Below are 21,036 nucleotides of genomic sequence, written 5' to 3'. Positions count from 1 at the left end.
GATCTAAGAAGATTTTTAAATTTTTTTCAGTTTGTTCAGCCTTTTTTTTCTTTTTTTGGCCGTACGCGGGCCTCTCACTAATGTGGCCTCTCCCGTTCGGAGCACAGGCTCCGGACGCTCAGGCCTAGCGGCCATGGCTCACGGGCCCAGCTGCTCTGCGGCATGTGGGATCCTCCCAGACCGGGGCATGAACCGGCGTCCCCTGCATCGGCAGGCGGACTCTCAACCACTGTGCCACCAGGGAAGCCCTGTTCAGCCTTTTATTTGTCAGAAGGGAGTGATGAATTCCAAATGCCCTTACGTGCCAGAATGCCATTCTCCTTTTCAAGAAAAAATTGTCAGGTGTTACATAAGTGAAATACTGTGTGACCAGTATTTATATTTATTTGTAAAGTAGATATTTATATCTATATTTCTGTCAGGAATACTTTGGAGTCTACACAAAAGTTCCAACTTCCTAAAGGGATGCATCAGAATAAATCTTTAACATGTATGTTTAAGTGGATATCATTACCACTAAAAGCACATCCTAAACTTCTTTTCTGGCCCCGGCAGGTTTTCATGGCACGTTACAACTTCATGCTGTCCTGTGTTTGCTTACTACATACGGCTCCAGCAGGAGAACAAATTGATTTTTGATGAGAAATATGTCCTTCTAGGATTTCATTACTTGACCACAAACTTGGTCTAGAGCTCATGGTTTGTGAAATATCGTCATTCATTATTAAGATGCACAATGACGAACATTGTGGGAAATTTGCATTTGAAAATGCAGTTGTCCTACTTTACAATTCTGTGGTTTCTTTGGTCTCTACATTATTCTATCATCCCTCAAACGCCGACCATCCCCCAAATGCCTCGCTATGGTTTAGAGGAAAGAGCCAGGTTCTGTCTGTCTGAGGGAAGTGGTACAGGCATCATATCCAATTACATCCCTCTAGGCATTTTGAGGAGCAGTATCTTATATTTGGGTAAAACTTAGAAATCTGAAAACCAGTGAAGGGGATGTTCTAGATAGAACTGTTTAGAAAAAAATCATATATGCGACGGATCAGTCCATTGTTCCTGCCACTCCCAATTCCTTGTAGATTCTTTAAAGAAACGTGTTCCTATTACTAGAAATCCAGAGTGGCATGATTTGGGGGAATCTAATTAGTAAGATTCTTTTGGAGGTTGATAAGTATATTTTAGACTACAGCAAGTATGGTACAGTTCTTTCAGAGGTTTAGCTGTAAATGAGGTCAGTTTTGTGAATACCTGTTTCTCTTACCAAAAATTGTGTTTTCAAGTGTCAGGAAGGGATATCTGGAAAAAAATAGGCAATGTAAATCTACTCCCAAGTTCTTGGGGGAGATGGTGAGACTGCACTTTATCTTGAAAATTGAATGCACCTTCGATTGTGGCCGCTGCCCTGTGGCAGATTGAAGACCTTAGAGCTCCCAGCTGGGTCTCCAGGCCTCCTGTGCTGACCGGCATTCTCCTACATTTAGGCTTTCTTACATCCTTCAGCTTTCTTACATCTTTATTAAAGTACATATAGGGAGAGGGGCTGAAACAAGAAAACCTGTGATGAACAAGAGGCACGTGACTTACACAACTTCATCTTCACAATAAGAGTAGCCTTATCCCTACGTTGCAGGTGCGGACCCTGAGGAACAGAAACGCACTGTGCTCACACAGTTGGCAATTTACAGGGGGAGATGCAGAGTCTGGTAGGTCTGACTCCAAGACCTCTTCTCTTTCCCTTGTTCCAGGGTTTCTCTTAAACCAGTTCCCATGCCTCTTTGAATCCTTGAACTAGTATGCAGACTTTATGATGTAAATAATGGTTTTACCCTGGGCAAAGAGCCAACCGGTGAAACCACTTTCTGAAGATTGCAAAGGCCTAGATAAGAATACAAACGACTCCTGGGTGCTGTGCGGCCTTAGTGGGATTTCAGAAGCAGCTTATGTTCCCTCACTAACAGTTCTAGCTCAGTGTGTCGTCAGATTTTTTGCATTACAGACAACCCCCAAACCCAATGGCTGACAGCAAATAGCAGTTATTTTCTGGTTCACGGTCCTGAGGGCTGACTGTGGTTTAACTGATGGAGGCCAGGCTTGGTCTGGCCATGCTGGATTGCAGGCTTCTACTGGGGCCCCGTTTCTTCCACCTGTCTCATTTCAGGTGCCAGTTTGAAAGGGCGGGGCCTCCCTGGGGGCATTCTTTTTATGCCAGCAAGAGCTTTTAAAACCTCATTTCTGCTCACATCCTATTGGGCAAAGCAAGTCACAAGGCCAAACTCGACATCATTCGGGCAGAGAAATACACTCCACCCATGGGGACAGGCTCTGCAAAGCCAGATGGCAAAGGGTCTAGCAAAGAAGAGTGTAGAACTGGGGATGCTGGTCCGATCCAGCGCACTCAGAAACTCAACTGTCACAAAGAGACACAGCGGTCTAATGGTGTCATTACTGCTCACATCGGACGAAGCTTTGCCCTCCGTCTCAACACGGAAATTTTCAGAACTTTTCACTTGGTATCTTTTGGAATGTCTTTGAAAATGACCTTCAGTGTGAGGTCCTCTGCTGGACTTGAATTATATCAAATAATGTATTTTTGATCACAAAAATCACATCAAATGTTTTCTTTTTAGTTACAGTTTTAGGCCCCAAGATTGCACTCATCTCTGCCTCACTCAGCAAAGGAGTGGCTGCCACTGTAAATGCTATAAAACGGTAGAGAAGAGTTTCCACCAACTGGTTCATCCCTATATAGGAAAACTCCACATGCTAACATTGAGACACTAGTTCAGACAGACCTCAGATTGTCGACGGCTGCAACCAGCGTCTGTCTCGGCATTCAGACATGAGAGGAGAGATTGTCCACACTGAGTATTTCTCATCCTGGGGTTGGTCACTGAGAAGCTTTTCAGAGGAATTCCTGGAATGATGGCAGTTTACACAGGAATTCAACCAGTCATTGGGGAGTAAAAGCCAGTAATCAGGGGCTTTGGGGACTAACTCATCTTCTTCCATATTTGGTGATCGGAGTTAACAGTGCTGGGAGCTGTGATGACAGTCTTCAGCGTGACTCCTTCAGGAGAATCTTGCACCTGACTGCAGGTGGGGGCATAAAAGCAGCTTCTGGGGACATAGTAGTTTCATGCCTGCGAGTCAGTGACAGCAAAACTTAGAGACCCTGTGTGCTGATGTGTTCCTGAAGGAAGTCCTCTGCTCTGCCTGCTCGAGGGTGACAGAAGCCCAAGAGGTGTTTATCGGACCTAAAGCCAAGGGGACCTAGTTTTCATTCTCCTCAGCCATGCCTTTAGGTTGTACCAAGGTCCCATGTGGAGGGGGTTTGGCCAGCAGGCTCCAGAGAGCAGCACAGAATTAATTCACTTCCTGCCCTCCAGTGCAAGGGCTGATTTTTTCCTAGGCCTCAGGTGGCATAAAATCACTGCAGGATGCGAGGGAGCCTCACAGGACTCTGGATATATCCCGTGTTCCTGTTGTTAACACACCATCTTATTGGGCACCTACTTTGCTCTGAGCACTGAAGGTGGAAAAATGAATAAGATAAGGGTTCTGCCTCATGGAACTGCTATTCCGATGGGGTAGATGGCGTGGTGGCCAAGCACGTGGGACAGATCATTTCAGGTTGTGACAACGGCAGTGGAAGTGCTCTGCAAGCCAAAATGAGGGGTTTGGACTTTGGTCATAAGTGTGGAGGAAGTCACTAGGGGCTCCTCGTATGGACATGAGGTCATCACTGGCCACCGGGTCCATGCCCCATAGATGCCACCAGTTCCGAAATAGAAACTGCATTTTCATCTCTCAGTTGATCCCAGTATAAATCTTTTCTACTCAAATGTGATGTCCTCAATGAACTCCCTCGATTAGCCCTGTAGGAAAAATGCTCTTTTAAAAAATTTGACAAAAGTTCTTTTCCAGGTGATTCTGTGAGATCTTTCATCTCCTTTTTCAAGAGACTTATTCAGGGGTATAGGAACAGCTTGCATAGAGTAGAATTTGTTTCGTGAGCCATTTCTCAGGTCATTATTATAATTCCTTAGGCAGAAGATGGTTTTAAAACCACCCTTAGAAGTAGACGCTGGTGCTCGTAAGATTGAGAAGCTGATGAAGCTTGCATGGTCAGCTTGTGTCTCATAAAAACGCGGCTCGTTCCGACCTGCTTTGCAGAGCGCAGACAGCTGGAAAGGAAAACTTCCTGTTTCACAATTTTTTTTAAGAGGTGAAAGCAACAGTAACTCAAGTCTGGGGCTGAACAGAGTAGAATTTCTGGAGTATCACTGGCTGTGGCACACAGTGTCAAGTGAAATGACAGAGTGGGTGTGAGGAGATTCAAATAAGTATAGAATTTTCCTTTTTTATGTTATGACCAATCCTATAGGTCCTGCTAGGAAAATTAGTACTAAGTTGAATAAAATAAAGGAAGGGGTAAGGCGCCGTTGGGAAAGGCATAATGTCACAGAAGTTCTGCTGTGAGCCGGTGAGCTTCAAATGTACGGGTTCTAATTGTGTCTGGAATGATGGTACCTACATGCTGAGGAATAATTGCATCATCAGAACCATCAGCTTTTCTGTGGCCCTCCTTGGGCCCCACTCATGCTCTGCAGTGAAGACATTAAATGCTAGACTGAGTGCTGCTGTGTGAGAAAGGGCAGAACATCAGTGGCCCCTGGTCTATTGGGTGTGGTCCTCACAGGAAGCTCTGTACTTGGGGAACAAGCTTTCTAACCACAGGGGCCTGCAGTTTGATTTCCTTTCTTTGGAATTTGAAACAGTGTTGCGTTGGGACCGGAGTCTGTGAAGGAGAGGGGTTGTGGTAACGTGCCTCCATTCTGTGGAGATGTGGGGAAGAACAGAATGCCAGGCCCTGGGCTAGAGTGTGGATGGATGGAGGGAAGTCAGTAGACCCAGGCTTTGGGCCTGGCCCTGCCCTTGCTTGAGTTCCCTTACAATCATTTTTTTGCTTCTATAAAATGAAAGGTTACATACATCCGGAAGGGAGTTTTGAGGATTTGGGCTATTTTATGTGGAAGCCAGAGTTGGCAGGGCTCCTACGAATAGCCTAGGCTCACACCCCATGCCCGTCCATAGCCATAGGCAGTATCATTGCTTCCTCTTCAAGTGGATGCTGGTCCGGATCACAGTTATCACATTAGTGAGTGATAATAAGTTCATTAAAGGCAGTACAACACAGACTATGCTTTGCATACCTCTTGCAAAATATTTAATATTAATTCAAATTAATCATCCTTGATCAATCCCTCCCTCAAGACACTAAGTCATTTAGAAGCCAACTCATCTTCCTTCTTCTCCTTTTTCTCTTCTTTGGGTTGTTGTGAAGATTACGTAGTGTTTACATGTGTTTCTTTTAGAGTGACTTCTACCTAATAAGTGTTCGATACATGTTAACAGCAGCAGCAACAATTTACTATTTTTCAAGATTTCTGTCTAGTGTGGCAGCTCTTCACGCCAACGTGAGCCTAGCCCTGTGACCTCTACAGCCCCACAACGTAAAAAAGGATTGTGCTTTCATGCTGATGAGTAGCGAGCTCCCCAACTCTTTCCCCCGCGTCCTTAAGTAACTTGTAAAACGTTCTCTACCGTGTATGTGCCAGAGGTGACAACTAGAAAAGTTTAGAGAAAGAGTGCTATCCAGGTAAGACGTGGCATCTCTTTTTCTCAGGTTCATGAATGGGTGTTGATGGCTGTCATAGTTTGGGTTTCCCCAAAAGCAGATTCGGAGGTCAGGGTTTGGGGGCAAGTAGTGAATTTGGGAGGTCATTTCAGGAAAGGGAGTGGGGAAAGAGAGACAAGGAAGGGAAGAAGCCAACAGAGTGCATTGCTGAGCACTGTTGCTGTGGACCACTGGAGCATCGACCCACTGGGCAACTTGCAGCCTGCACCTCAGCCTTCCTGGGGGCACGTGAGCTGGGACACGTACCCACCATCTCACTAATCATGGGTTAAAGGATGCTGGCGGTGGCCTTGATTCCCTGACACTTCGGACCTACTCCACAGGTGGGCAGTGAGAACCCACAGTAAAAAGGCAGCAGCTGCCAGAGGTTGTAAGTTGAGCCAGGATGCAAGGATGGCACGTGTGCCACAGTGACGTATGTAGGGCCCGGTCAGCATCTACGGCAATCCAGCTTATTAATATGCCATATTGTGTATATATACGCATATAACAGAGCCTGCCGAGTTATGTTTATATACACGTGTAACAAAGCCTGCCCTTTCAAACAACAGCTAAGACCCCACCATCTTGAAGACGGGCTGCGAAAGCCTCGCTCTTGCCTGCTGTGTGCCCTTTTGCTCTCCTGAGGGAAGCCAGTGGCACCCTCTTTAGCATTCTGCTGCCGTGCTCACTGCAGTAACAGAGGCCAGTGTCACTCTTATTACTTCACCTGTTTTATCTCTTGTGAAACTCAGCCTTTAGCCAGAATCGTCTGAGTGGCTGCTCCGGCAATTGCTTAACGGTGAGCCTCCTTCACCTCATTTCTCTCAAGTAATTTGATTCCATCATACCATCAGAATTGCTTTTATGGGTTGGAAGGAGGCCTGGGGGAGGGGGTTGATGGGAAGCTGTTTTGAGATTTAAAAAAAAAATAAATTCATTGCCCTGTGCTTCCCCATGCCCACCACATTCTCCATCTGCGTCCTTCTCCCTCTCTTTCGCATGCAGGACAGGGGTGTGTGTGTTCGGGGAGGTTGGTGAGGAATGTTCTGAGCAAAACATATCTCACATTTCATCTCCTTTTACCTGGGCTTATAAAGTGTATTGTTTCATGTCCATTTGGTCCCCACACCAGAACTCATGTGCTAAGATAGAAAAAGACTGTAGCTATCCTCTCTGAAATATCGAAGTGTAATTTTACATTGACGGTCAATGTTGACAATCCCAGATCAACTGATGTTAACGTTTTAATAAACCCACTGATACGTGATCCCCATCATTTAGGACAGAGATTTTCATCAATGCTGAAAATCCCACGTTTAATAATTGCATGAGGGCTTCCCTGGTGGCGCAGTGGTTGAGAGTCTGCCTGCCAAGGCAGGGGACATGGGTTCGTGCCCCGGTCCGGGAAGACCCCACATGCCACGGAGCGGCTGGGCCCGTGAGCTGTGGCCGCTGAGCCTGTGCGTCCGGAGCCTGTGCTCCGCAACAGGAGAGGCCACAACAGTGAGAGGCCCGCGTACCGCAAAAAAATAAAAAATAATAATTGCATGATCTTTTTATTTTACTTGGGTTTGTGTGTAAATAGAAAAAATTAAATCAGCACGCTTTTTCCTCATTAAAGACTTTATGGGGAGGGAGGGCTTAAAAGTGGACATGAATTTAGTGTGCAGAGTTCCAGAGAGTTTTATTGAACTGTTGCTGCTTATTTCTGGATAATTATAGTCATTCCGCCCCAATTTGGTACCTATAGTCACCCTGAGGGCTGGTGAGCATGGCAACCACTTTCTAAATAATATGCAGTGGCCATGGGGATTTATGATTCCATACAATTGTTAGTATTTCATCCCAGCCTTGGGCTAAGTGCCCTGCTGGGTAGGGTGGAGGGTATGGACTAAACCCCCTTTGAGGTGAAGGCCACTAAAGAAGAAATTGTGCAGCTAAAGATAAAATAATTCGGTGGAAAAACAATAGTTTTTACATTTCTGAGCTTTGCCTGGACCTTGATCTCCCAGATTGCTTTCTTCTTACAACTGCTAGAGAGGCATCCACAGTTAAAGTAGAGGTGACTCCCGGAAACTGGGCTGGAAAGGGATGCCAGGGGAAAATTCAAGAAACAGAGGCCCTGGCTCGACTGTAAATGTTAGATGGGCTTAATGTTTTAAAGCATGGATTAATTGTACCTGGTATCCTGTCAGTTTGAGTTTAAACTTTTTTGTGTGCTAAGAACTTCTGAGAAATAATTGATTTAAGGTATTACCATATGCCTTTGTATGCTTTAGCAATTTGTAGCTGCAAGCAGACCCTCATTCTAAGTTTAAAACAAAAGTTGATCGTTGCTTCTTCCTCCAAAAAGGGCTGTTTTACCAGCAGAGTAAGTTATATCTATATTTATTTCAGACTATACTAGATTTTCAATAGAAAATGTTTGAGTTTTGTAACAAGGGAACAATGTTTCCACATAGGAGCCTATAGACAAAGTTAAAGATATTGGGGAATTATCAACAAGAGCAAAATGAAAAAAAAATGAAAGCTAGAGAGGAAAACCGTCTAGGGCAAGGTCAAAACCAGATTCACTCTCGCTGTGTTGAAAACATTCCCGGTTTTCCCCAATTCCAACAAATAGTTCAGTGGCCGGGTAGAACCTTCAGTGAGTCTTCATTGCTGTATCTTTCTGCAGCTTGATGAAAAGTGAAATATCGGGTAATAACGGAGTAAGAAAAAATGTCTAAAGTGGTATTTGATGTACCATGGATGAAAGGCATTGCAAACTCGTTGTTTCACTTTTTCCCCTCTTTTGTTTTGTCCCCCCTTCTCCCTCTTTCGTTTTGATGTTCTGTTGACAGAATTTGTCCCCTTATGGTTTAAGTACTCACTGCTTTGTAGAGAGAAAACAGGTGAGTCATAAAACGTGTCTGAGCTTCTAGCTATAAAAGGTATTGATTAGCCTAAAGCTATCCTTAATGGCTTTAAATGTGGTCAAGAAAATATAATTATATATCCTGACACGTTAACTGACTAGAAAGATAAATACGTTATTTTAAACTTTCTTACGTTTCTGTTGGGAGTGTACATTGCTACAGCTGCTTTGGAAAACTGGCAGAATCTACCAGAGTTAAGCATCTGGATAACCTCTGGACCCGTAGCCCCAACTCCTGGGTGTACTGTCAACAGAAACAAGTGCTTGTGTTCACCAAGTGGCATGTATGGATGTTCATGACAGCTTTATTCACAATAGCCCCAAACTGGAAGTAACCCAGTTGTCCATCAACCCTAGAATGGGTAAATTGTGGAACATTCATTCATGCAATGGAATATAACACTACAACGAAAAAGAGTGAGCTTCTGCTCTGTGTGTGGATGTAGTATGGATATATGGATACATGGATAAATCAGGCAGGAATAATATTGAACGAAATATAGACAGTGCACGTTGTCCATGTATATGAAGTGGAAAGACAGACAAAACTAATCTATGATAATAGCGGAGGGAATAGCAGTTTCTTCAGGGGATAGATATTGACCTGGGACAAGGTAGCTTTCTGGGGTGTTGGAAATGTTTTCTACCTGGATTTGGGAATGGTTATATATATACACATGTGTGTGTATGTAAAAATTTAGCAAGCAATTTAAATACAAAAGTGAATTTTTAAAAATCTTGTATAAATTGTGTAAGTCGGCGTCACCATTTACAACAAAAGTTAATTTTAATAATCTATCCTAATGAATGAGGAACTAAGCAGACTTGGAGTGACAGAAGCAGATTCTATGCACACCTGGGCGCGTGTGGGCGCACTCGCGCGCGCACACACACACACACACGCACACACACACACACTCACACACACACACACAAACTCTGCACGCTTGGCCCTGAATTATTAATGGCTGGTTCGGCCTCATTGACCCTCATACTTGGAAGAGATTTTGTATGTCATCTAATTCAATGATTCATCTGAAGCTTGTCTGCAACCTTCCCTTTGGGTGGCCATTCTGCTTTTGTGAACAAAAGTCCCCTGGTGACCAGAATACGGTCGAGACCTTCGAGCTCCTTGCTGTCATCAGGAGCCCATCCCTGGGCAAAAATCTGTCTTTGTCTATTCACTGGCCTTGCTCGTAACCCTTGGGGTCTTGCAGTTAAGTGGACAAAGGATCACGCTGTTGCTGTTTACCCTGAACATCATACTTTATGTTATGTACATATACTGCTGAAAAGCAAGTATGTTTTCAGGGATATTTATCTTGATATTTGCCTCCCCTTTTAATTAATGACAGCACATCTTCCCACCCGGAGTTGTGTTTTCTCAAATGCCTCTTCTCAATAGTTTTCCCTCAAGGATGAAATAGAATAATGTGGATACGTCATTCTGCTTGAACGTCTCAGAATCCCTTGGCCCTCCGCATACTCTAGGGCTAAACACCCTTGACTTCCCAGTAATTAGCCTTTCCTGCTGTCCATACAAAGGCTCACGAGTCCACGGTCCATTCATTCAACACATATTTATCGATCATCTTCTATGTGCTGGCAATATTTTAGGGATACAGTGATAAGTAAAAACAGGTGTGGCATCTGTCTCCTTAGGGCTTTCGCTCAATGAAGAATATTAATCAAACATTTACATAAATCAATGTCAAATTGCAACTATGGTGTGTGCTGTGAGGAAAAGTTACGTGGTGTTATGAAAGCATAAGACGGGTAGTCATCTGTATCGGAGGATCCTTCCTTGTTGGCATGGCAAATGTTAAAATAAGCTGGGGAAAAGAGGACAGAAATATCATTTCAGGAAGAGGAAATAGCATGAGCAAGGCCTTACGGTAGGAAGGTGAAAAGGAACATGCCACATTCAGAGGACAGAGAAGGCCAGTGTGACTGGAATGAGAAAACAAAGAGTAAGACAGCATGAGAGAAAAGAGTCAGACCCCTCAGGGGAGAAATGTTAGTATTAATTTGGGGAGTGGCTTGAGGACAGAGCAGACTGCAAATGCTTGTAAAGGACGTTCCTTGGAAAGTAGCTGAACAAACTAAAGAGAACAGGTTTTCAGAGAGTAGCTTTGGAATGGAAATACTACATCCAGGTCCAGGGTGTGGTCTGGGGAGGAGGGAAGGTGGGAGTTGTTGTCAAAAACGACCAGGTCAGGGAACTGGCAGGCCAGGTGCTGGGTGGGTCATCTTCCTGAATGCTGAAACCGCCCAAGGTTATAGCAGTCCTTGAGGTGGAGATGAAAACGATAACTCAGTGCCAGAGGTTTGGATGAATGTGGGAAAGTGACCAAAAGATCACACATAATTGAGAAGAGACCACAGTTGCCATGGTTCTGGGAGAACTTTTATAATTTCTCTGTGGGGAATTATTCCTTCTAAAGGTTAATGCGGATGGCCATTGCAACTGAGAGTGATTATGGCTTTATTAGTTTTATACAGCCCTATAATTTTACTATTTAAATACTTCTTAAACATATCAAAAAGTTGGAGAAGATTGTCCTGGGAAGAGAATAACTAGGGAAAGCTAAGACACAAATCTAGAAAGGCCCCCGGGGTATATAATGCCAAGCTAAGGTGCTAAAGGTTACTCTGTAGGAGCTGGACAGTCGGCCAAGGCTGCCATTGTTTTGTGTAAGGCGGTGGTAACTATACTTCAGGAAGAATCACCTGAAAGTGGTGTGCTGGATAGATGGGAGAAGGGGAGAAGACTGAGGGGCACAGTTACAAGTCACCTGCTATTGTCGGGCTGAGAGCTGATCCGACCTCGGATAAGATCAATGGGAAAAGAAGGAAAGAACAGGGTGGTGTAGGATCCTTCAGAGGGATGCTGCCTGTAGGACCCGGTTACCAGCAGGGGAAGCAGCGAGATATTGCACTGACTGGGGAGGAGGTAAAGCCAGAACCAGAAAGTCAGGAAGGATTCCTTTTGTGGAGGAATACGCATTGCATTTCTGGTTCTAGAGCCTGTCAAGGGGAGGCATCTGGGTGATTACAAATGTTGGTGTTAAACTCAGGGAAAAGGTGGACTGAAAAGCCTCCTCTGGGTAACCCCTAACCACACACGCCCATCCTGGCTGCCTTCTTTTTCTTTGCAGCCCACAAGGACTCCTGCTTTCTCCCCATCTACTTTCCCTCACCCTCACCTTTTCCATCAATTCCTTGCTGCTCATAGCTTGCTTCTGAGGACAATGTCTCCTCAGCTTCCCACGTATAGTTCCCTCCCCCAGACATTCTATCTTTTCCTAGAAAGCCTCCCTCAGTGCTCTTCATCTATGTCCCCACATCCCTAAATGCTGTGTTGCGGTTGCCTCTTATTTCCTCCCCCCAGACTTTGGGCTTTAAAGACAGAGACTCATTAAAAGTGTGTCCGTCTATCTGTCTATACATATATACACATACGTGTATCTGTATATATACATACTCTTTTCTAGTTAAATAATAATTTGTTTAATGAATTAGCTAATAGGTTTTTCTAACTTTAAGAGTTTTACATTTGGAAGCTTTAATTTAAGGAAGGGCTAAAACAATGCAAAACAAACCCATAATCCCAAATGTCATAGATGAATTTGCAAATTTGAGAACTTATGCACGTTTTTCATATGACAGCGGTTCTCTCTCTCATATGACAGTGACCACGTGGGGCTTGGCCCTGCTTTATTCTGTCCCCTTTCCTAATATACTCCCTAACAAAGCATGTAGAAACCTAATTAGAAAGGCAACATTTATTTTTGGAAGTGGGGACGAACAACTCCTCTCTTACTTCTCTCTCACATTTTCTCAAAGTCCACTGAGATTTAAACCATTAGTATGAACTACTGGAATATGTATTTGCCTTCCAGTAAAATGGGGTCTTTTAAATCTCTAATCTCCCCCTTTCAACAACACCTCTCTCTTTCTTCGTCTGCATGAACAATGTCACGGGAGCCTCCCTGATAAGATGATGTCCTCGTGGACATATTGGTAGATGATGCTTATAGCATCAGCTCAGACATCTGAGTTTAGGATGTTGGGAATGGCAGACATTTAATGGATGCTCCTAGAAAAAGGAGCCAGGGGAGGTCAAATAGGTACGAGGAGACACAGAAGAAGGCAGTGTTGAAAAATCTAGGAGAAGAATCTGCAAATCTATAGAGACAAAGTAGATTAGTAGTTGATGGGCTGGGGGGAGGGGAGATTGGGAAATGACTGTTAATGGGTACAGATTTTCTTTTTCGAACAGTGAAAATATTCTGAAATTGGTGGTGATGATTGCACAAATTTGTGGACATATTAAAAACCACTGAATTGTACACTTTAAAACAATTTAAAAATCTTTTTTAAAAAGTTCAAGAGGGAAGACGTATTGAAATATGAAAAACTAGTTAAACACATTTAATACCAAAGAAGATGAAGAATGGTTGAAAGTCTATGGGCCTTCTTGATTAGGAAGCCAGTGGTGAGCTTGAAGAGAGTCGTTTCAACAGAACAGTCACTCCCATCTCTTCTTCTTTCTGCCCCATAAATAAGTAACTTACAAGGTTATTCTTTCACATATTTTTATCTCTGTTGGCAGAATGTCTGATGATTCTGCAAGTTCTCGAATGTGCTTGGTTTATATACGCTAAAGGATGCATTTTAGAAACTCTGATTATGTGTGCTCATGTTCACTGATGTATTATAAGTGCATCGTTCTTCCTGCCCTTGTAAAACCAAACCTGTACTACAAAATCAGGTCGTTTCATATTGTCTTCATGTGAAACGTCATTTCCAATGGCTCTAAATGGAACAGGCATTGCCTTCCTTGAATTCGCACAGTAGCTTTCAGTGGTATGGCTATGGGACTGGTTGTTCGCTGTGTCTTGTGCCAGCTCACTGATGGAGTGTCCCTGGCTCAGCCACATGTAGTCTCTGACCCGTGTTTACTTGATTTGTAAACTGAGGGTAATAAACATTACTCTGATACCTCATATGAGAAAATTATATGAAAATGTTGTGGAAGGTATTAAGCAACCGTAAATATATTTTAATAGACGTCGTGCAACTGAAGAGACAGTTAGTCCTTTATTGCCTTTTAGCTCTAGACGGGCATAGGACCAGCCCCCTTAATGCCTTGTATATAGGATCACAGGCTTCATATACTGTGATGCGCAGTGTAGAGTGTATACATTGCTGAGGTCTCCCTTGCTCAGTACTAATTGGTTGAAATGAATACTGTTTAAATGAGAAAAACCCAGTATCACACCATGATTGACTTCTCTATTGCCTTTGCCTTTTTAAAAAAATTTGTTTTATTCTTTTCTTCACTTAGGTTTTCCAAACGAGCCTGCTGCAGTCATCGCCCTCAGCACCATTAAGGAATGGCTGACCAAGAATCAGCACCAGGTAGGAGAAAAACACAGTCAGTGAGCATACAAGATGCTGGAATTCGATTATCAGTTTCGAAAAGGCAGATACATTTATTCCATAAATATCAAGTTGACCTAGTCATTGAGCCAAAGCTAGCTGATGCTGCTTCATTTGGGTTCCATGGGTGATTGAATACTTTCCTGTAATTAATTGACTGAAGGGATTATGTTGATTGGTTTCAGTGGTGAAGATGGGCAAAATGATCAGATTCATTTAGCCATGATCTCATTTTTATGTCTTTAGATAATATGGATTTGTGTGTAAAGGAGAGAACAGGGTGGATTTTGTTAAGATGAAGAATTCAGGGATCATCTGGTGCTATTTTCCTTAAAGAGTGAAGTTATCTTTGTTGACAGGGGATTCCTGGTGTTTGGTAATTTTTTCAGTAATCTAAGATCTCTTTATTTATAACTAATCACTTTTATAAAGTGACTTCTGAGTGTGCTGTTGGATAATTGATAGCTAAATCGTCACGATCAGGATTTTTATGAAACTAAAGTCTTCCATCAAAGTGTTCATCATGCCTCCGATTCTGCTTATTTAATAAGAGCTTTGGGATGTATGTAGTGATGAACAGGAGACTTACTCAAGTAAACAAGGCAATTCAATAAGTAGAGATGCTATGGAGGCTTAAATTTCAGAGGTTTAGCAATTACCATGTTATTACAGCAAATAGGTTTCACACAACACACAATGTTGTGCATTTTTCTTCCGATCTTGGTTTTCTCCTCATATACGCCCATGAGTGCTGTAAAGAATTTTGTTCCATTTGTGATGGCCCATGAATATAGCTTTCTCCTCGGTAGGAGATGGATTATTTGGAAATGTTTGGATATGGAAAGAGACTATGGGAGTTTCCTAATGAGAGGGTGCTCTTGTGTGTTTAAAGAAACAACAGCATCATTTTTGCTAATTACTGTAATTTCAACATTTTTAAAAGAGACACGAACATTGTTCATTTCAAGTAGAAGTAAAGACCGCACGGCTAAACATACTTTGGTTTTTGCTGTTTCTTTTCCTCTTACTTTAAAAGGTATACATATGACAACTTCAATTTAGAGAATAACTTTAGTAACCTCTAAGATGCAGAAAAAAAGAACTAAAATAGCCAGTTTACAAAACATTTCTTCGACATGTATTATTTTATTTTCACAACAATCTTACAGAACGTCTAGGATAGGTATTGCTATCATTATCCTCCTCTAGAATCAAAAGGTTAAGTGACAAGCTCAAGACTTTGGAGTCTCAGAGCCAAGAGTCGGACCTGCCTCTCCTTGGAATGCCCCTGAGGCCAGGGAGAGATGTTTAGTCCCTTTGAAAACGGGTAATCTTCAGTATATCTCTCGGTCATAGTAAAGGCTCCTGGACCATCTGCTTGGCAAAAATGAGGTGTTTCAAAGTTAAACACTAACAAATGAGCTGGTATATTGGTATAAATTTATCATTTCCACTAAAATAATAACCCGAGGATATTTCCCACTGTTGGAAGTTCCCATGTGCCATGTTGGCATGTGATGGGAGTACACATAACTACACAAAACATCAAGGGGTTGATGACGAAGAGCAAATGTGTTGGTCACATTTACAGCTCATTGACAAATTCGACTGACAGACTGTCTCTAAACTATTCAGAACGTTATTTTTTCCTAGAGGTTTGTTAGCTTAGTGTTTCCTACTTAACGTTTTTTTTACTCTGATCTCCTTACTAGCCTACTCTGTCTTTGAGTCCTTTCTTTCGCTTTCATATTCTTTTCTTGCTCATGTCTTCGTTTCATTGTAGAAAATCTAGATAATTTGGATTGAGAAACACAACTTAGTTTTTGCCATTGCAGCTTTAATCATAGCCTGTGCTAATTCTCTTTTCAATGCGCATTGGCTAAATGAATTTGAACAAGTCAGGTTTTGCCTGATAACTGAATTATAAGTGGTGGGACATAGATAAAAGCTATACAAATGGACTCTCCAGCAATATGTGGTTTTATTTTTTGCTCTGTTAACAAACAAACTAGGTTAAGGACTTATTCAGTTGTCTCTTCATTGCGGTATGCTTCTGGCATCTTGATTGTTTAAGCTAGGTATTCATTAATTCACTCATTTGATGAAAATTTATTAAATCCCACGAAGCCTTAGACACTTTTCTAATACTAGGGACAGAACAGTGAAAAACAAAATCTTTTCCTTATGATGTTCACAGTCTGGGAAAAGAGAAATATAAATGAAACAAATAAATAAAATAGCTCAAAGAGTACAAAGTAAAACAAGGTAATTGAGGAGTGAGTTTTGGGGGGATGTGGTTTTAGAGAATGTAGAGATTGCTCTGAGGACAGAATCCTGGAACAAAGCTTTGGACGCTGGGAAGGAGCAAGCCGAGGCACACAAAGGTCTTGAGGAAGGACATTCCACACAGAGGGAAGACAAGAGGCAACCCTGAGGGGAGAATGAGTTTACTGTTTGCAAGAGGGTAAGAGAGGGAGTGTGGATGGAGCACAGGGCTGAACGAACAGCAGGAGACAAATTTGGACAAATGGTCAGGGGTCAGATCATAGAGTGTTGTGGTTTCATGGAGAGTCCATGATTTTTATTCTCAGTCTTTTGATGGGGAATCATTGAGGGTTTGGAGCAGGGAGGTAGCACGATCAGATTCACCTTTAAAATGACTAAATTCTGGTTGCTGCTTGGAGAATGAACTTAAAAGATGTCAGAGTAGAAAAGGGAAGACTAATTAAGGGGCTCCTACAGTAAATCCCAAGGGACCAGTGTTCTTGGGAATACAGTGACGGTGGTCAAGGAGGCAACAGCATCAGGTTTAGAAAATATTTTCTCTGAACAAAAGTTGATTTGATTCTATCTCATTACACAAATCACACATTACCATAGCAATAGAGTCCTGATGGGGCACTTGGGCCCAGTGGACGGGACTGGGAAAAACACATTCTGTTCATCCACCATCTACTTGTTTCATTTGCCCAAAGTCTGAGCTGTGAGCGTGCTGTTGTCACCACATATCTAAGGGGACTCGGGGTCTTGAGGGAGCCCAGCTGAACAAATAGTACAGTTGGCTCTGACTGCATTGGCGCTAATGGAAGAGATAGAGCAGAGCTTTAATTAAAAAAAAAAAAAAAAAGGAGAATCCTCAAGAAGATATTATTATTAGGGCACATCAGTGACCTTCCAGAACTAAAAAAATATAATGACTTCTGGTTGAAAAACAAAAGAGAATATTCACTACTGAGCATTGAATCATTGCTCTGTGAAGACCAGAGAGATGAATTAAACACAGAACAGAAATTCAAAGAAATGGCAATCATGACTGCAGAGATAAGGTATGAGGCAGAGAGACCCAGGGATCAGACGTGGGGTGGGGCGAGCAATGGAGATCACCCGCTGGCATTTTGGGCTAAATTAAGAATTAAGAACACGTGAGTTCAGAAAAGCAGGAGAAAAGAATATCAGAGTTGGCTATAAAAAAAAAAATTTGACAGCATGTGGTATGATAACGTTTCCCAAAGCTCCCAGTTTTCTCAAGCAGAAACCATACTAAAGAGACAAGTGAGCAAAACAAGGGGTCGTTAAGGAAATGAGCAGCGGAAATGGGGCGCTGACTCCTACTTCCGGGTGGATGCCCTGCGTTATCTGCAGTTTCATGCATTCCTCATTTGTCGTGCTGTCTAAAACTACGGTTCCTTGTGAAATAGTGATTTCTTCACTCCACGGCTCTGAGGCACCCCTTTCCTATCAGGAAGTTAGCCTTAGCGGTGTTTCTACAGTGCCCGTTCTGTCGATCCACCTTAGGGACTCACATGCCACCTGGCTATCGGTCTGTGGAGCAGTGTATGTATTTATGTTTTTCCATAGATAGCAGAAGTATAGGATGTCTTCCATTTGTAAAAGCCACAAATAGCTTGATACTGGGAGTTGTTTGCCCATCATGGAGGTCATGTTCAGTGATTTCAAATACCCCAAGGGGGCAACCATCCCACAGCTCAGGGCGCTTGCGGTTAAGGCTGCCAGGAGGTCACCTTAGGGGGTAAGGAAGTCACCTTAGGGGGTAAGGCATCTAAGATGAAGATTCCAAGCCGGAAGATCAGTGGGTTTCCCGGGCACTTTGAAACCTGGAAACCCTGAGGTATTGTACTAATCAGGCCTCAGTTATAGTGTGACACAAACCTGGAACCCCCGCCCCTCTGCCAGTGATAAAGCAGCCAACAGATGGGCAGAAGCATAGCATTCTGGGAGCTCTAATTAAAGCTGTGGCCGTGGGCAGCCGTGGTTCAGAGGAGAGGTTATGGTTCACCTGAGACCAGGCCCCAGCTGCATCTCTGCAGATCTTTGAGGATGTCCGTTTCCAGAAACCTTGCCATTCATTTACTTCATGGGAATTCCCTAATCTCCCCTCTCCTGCCCACAGACCCCTCCTCCCCAAGTCGACCCCTTGTTCTGGGGTGGGAACAATTCAATGGAGGAACCTCTGGTTTATCTTTGAAGGCCCTCTGTAGGCACCTGGCTTGACTTGGGGATCACTGGCAGGGAGGAACCCCAGCTCGGCATTTTCAAAACCAACATCAGTTTTCTTCCATGTAGGAGGAAGGTGGAAGTTTCTTCTCATTGCATGCAGATTTTGGACCTTTGCCTAGCATAGAATACTCTTTAACTGTGCTTTTAGCACGAACAGATTGTTGTTAAAAATGTTAAATATCATCTACTTGTCATTTACATTGTTTACTCTGTGCCTTCCAAGGGAAACACGACCCTTGTGGTATTGCTGTTTGTCCCTTTGGGTAGTGTGCCTACAGATGTGGCAGGCCATCCTGAGATGCTGTGTGTATGTGGCAGTGTGGCACCGAGACAGACGCCCAGCTCTGCACCTTGTTGTGAGCCCAGGTCCCAGACTTTATCACCCAGTGTGGTCTAGGCCCCAAGGTCGACTGACGGCAGCCAGAGAACAGAACTAGTTTTGCGCTCATCGTTGGTGTTCTTTAGAAGTTAAGATACTGGTTTCTGGCTTCACTGCCATCCTCCCCTGCCTTCCGACATTCAGACACACAATCCGCAAAGTATCGAACAGGGTGAACACATTCCTCTTCTCAGAACCCAGAATTGGGAATCCACTGAAGACGGGCACATTCAGGCTCCTAAAAGTTTCATCCGCTGTTCTCGTGCTAACTTGACAAGATCAGGGTCACAGCCACTTGTTTCCTCACCACAGATCACAGAGGAACGGTTGCACTTTAGCTTCTGGTGCCAAGACTATTTTATTCCCCTTCTTGGCAGAGGTTTTTGAACATATGCAGTGTTAAAAATTGTTTGTCACTTTTATTTCAGAATCATATTATGGATCACCAAAAAAACCCAAAAAAACAGTGTGAGGCCTGCCTTATGTCACTGACACAGAACCCCTTAGGATCTGTGTGGTTCTTAACTGGGTGGGGGGGGGCTTAAATGAAACATGAAATGATGCTTACGTTTCTGATGGGAAAATTACATGCTTCGCACCAAGTTTCAATTCCTGTGGACGATTGTTTAAAGAAATGCAAAACAAGCACCATCCTTCAATTCTGCAGAAGACGGTGGTGTGGTTAACATTCAGAAATCTGGAAGGAGCAGATGAGGTGCCCCGTGTTCTCCCTGGGGGGTGTCCTCTTATGTCTAGAAGCGTCGTTTGAATATCTGTGCTGGCCTTAGTTTCTGGAACAATTTAAGTTTAAGATTTGTGTGTATAGAAAAATAAATTCCATCTTAAAATCTTCACATTCTGTGCAGGAATGTGGTTATGGTACTAATACCCATCATCCTAATATGCTGCTGTAAAAATGTATCCTTTGACTAAGCCCAAGACTGGTCTTCAGGTGGAACCCATGATGCTTATTTCCTGTGACATAATGGAAGAAAAGTATCCCCAGACTTTGTGCGTGTGCCGTGTTCCTTTTGCTCCTCAAGAACCCTCATGACTTGCAAACAGTTTTTCTCTCTCCCTCCATCTTCTTTCTTTCTTCCCTCCCTCCCCTTTCCCCCTCTTTCACACACACACACGCATTCACTCACCCACTCACTCACTCACTCATACACATAATACTTTTCCGTTCTCAGGCTGTCTTTGTTGAGGTCTGTGACAGTTACATTGGTGGTCAGATGTGAGAGTTGGCTCTTCATCTTGTGATTCTAAATACCCCTTGTCAGAATAAAAGCCATGCCCCAAGGTAGCTTCTGCCTTTCTTGGTGGGAGACAGTGTTCAAGCGCCAGGTGTCACCATAGACTGCCCACCTGAGAGCTTGCTAGCGGGCAAATCCACCTGCCTCTCCATCCCCACGCTGCTTTAGCATCTGTTCCCAACAGGCACGCCTGAGTTTTGCAGCCAGAAATTAGAGCCTCTTGCTGTTGTTTCTGGGTTTCATAATCCTGTTCCCATCAGTAAGAATCACAAGAGATGGAATAATATAAATTGTGCTGCTATAGTTAGTGAGCCCCCTGCCAGTTAGCCAGTGTGCCTAGGGTAGGGAGGGCTTTACTCAGACACTTCCAGGGATTGAGGTAAGGATGCCCAAGCACCCTTTTCCGTAATCTAACTCTACATGGACAACTCTTTTAAAGTCTAATGATCTTTTTTCTCTTAGCAGGGGATGTCTCTATAATCAAGGCCCCAGGGTGCTCTAGTGACATCAACCTACAGTCCCAGGTCGTTTAGGGGTTGATTTCTGTGCTGACATATAAATAGCACATGTACTCTTCTGCCAGCCATCCTTAACCCAGCACAGTGTCCATTATGCCCCTGTTACTTTTAGATAAATAGAATGGAGTGCAGAGGGAACCTGAAAATATACTCTGTCTTGGGTAGGGGGGATTATATTAAAATAGGGTAACCCATACACATATATACCGCCACTGAGTCTGGGGTTTCTAGGAAGAGTTCTAGGAGATGTAAAGTAGGGATGTGAAGTAGCTAAAGAAGGGAAACCAGTGTTTTCCAGCTCTGCTGTGTCCCAT

The 21,036-nt window shown here is 43.3% G+C and overlaps 1 protein-coding gene across 1 annotated transcript in view; it reads left to right on the top strand.

Moving 5' to 3' along the window:
- MACROD2 (mono-ADP ribosylhydrolase 2) overlaps nucleotides 1-21,036 on the top strand; it is a gene marked incomplete at its 3' end in the record, with an annotated part of 1,963,559 nt that overhangs the window by 1,415,582 nt on the left and 526,941 nt on the right. The window contains 1 exon segment of the mRNA XM_082670986.1: nucleotides 13,957-14,030. Within this exon segment, the coding sequence (XP_082527112.1) occupies nucleotides 13,957-14,030 (74 nt within the window).

Source organism: Grampus griseus (genome assembly GCF_964374135.1).
Source record: "Grampus griseus genome assembly, chromosome: 14".
Taxonomy (NCBI): Eukaryota; Metazoa; Chordata; class Mammalia; order Artiodactyla; family Delphinidae; genus Grampus; species Grampus griseus.
Note: the sequence above shows the minus strand (reverse complement) of the source record. Positions and strands in the feature narration are given on the sequence as shown.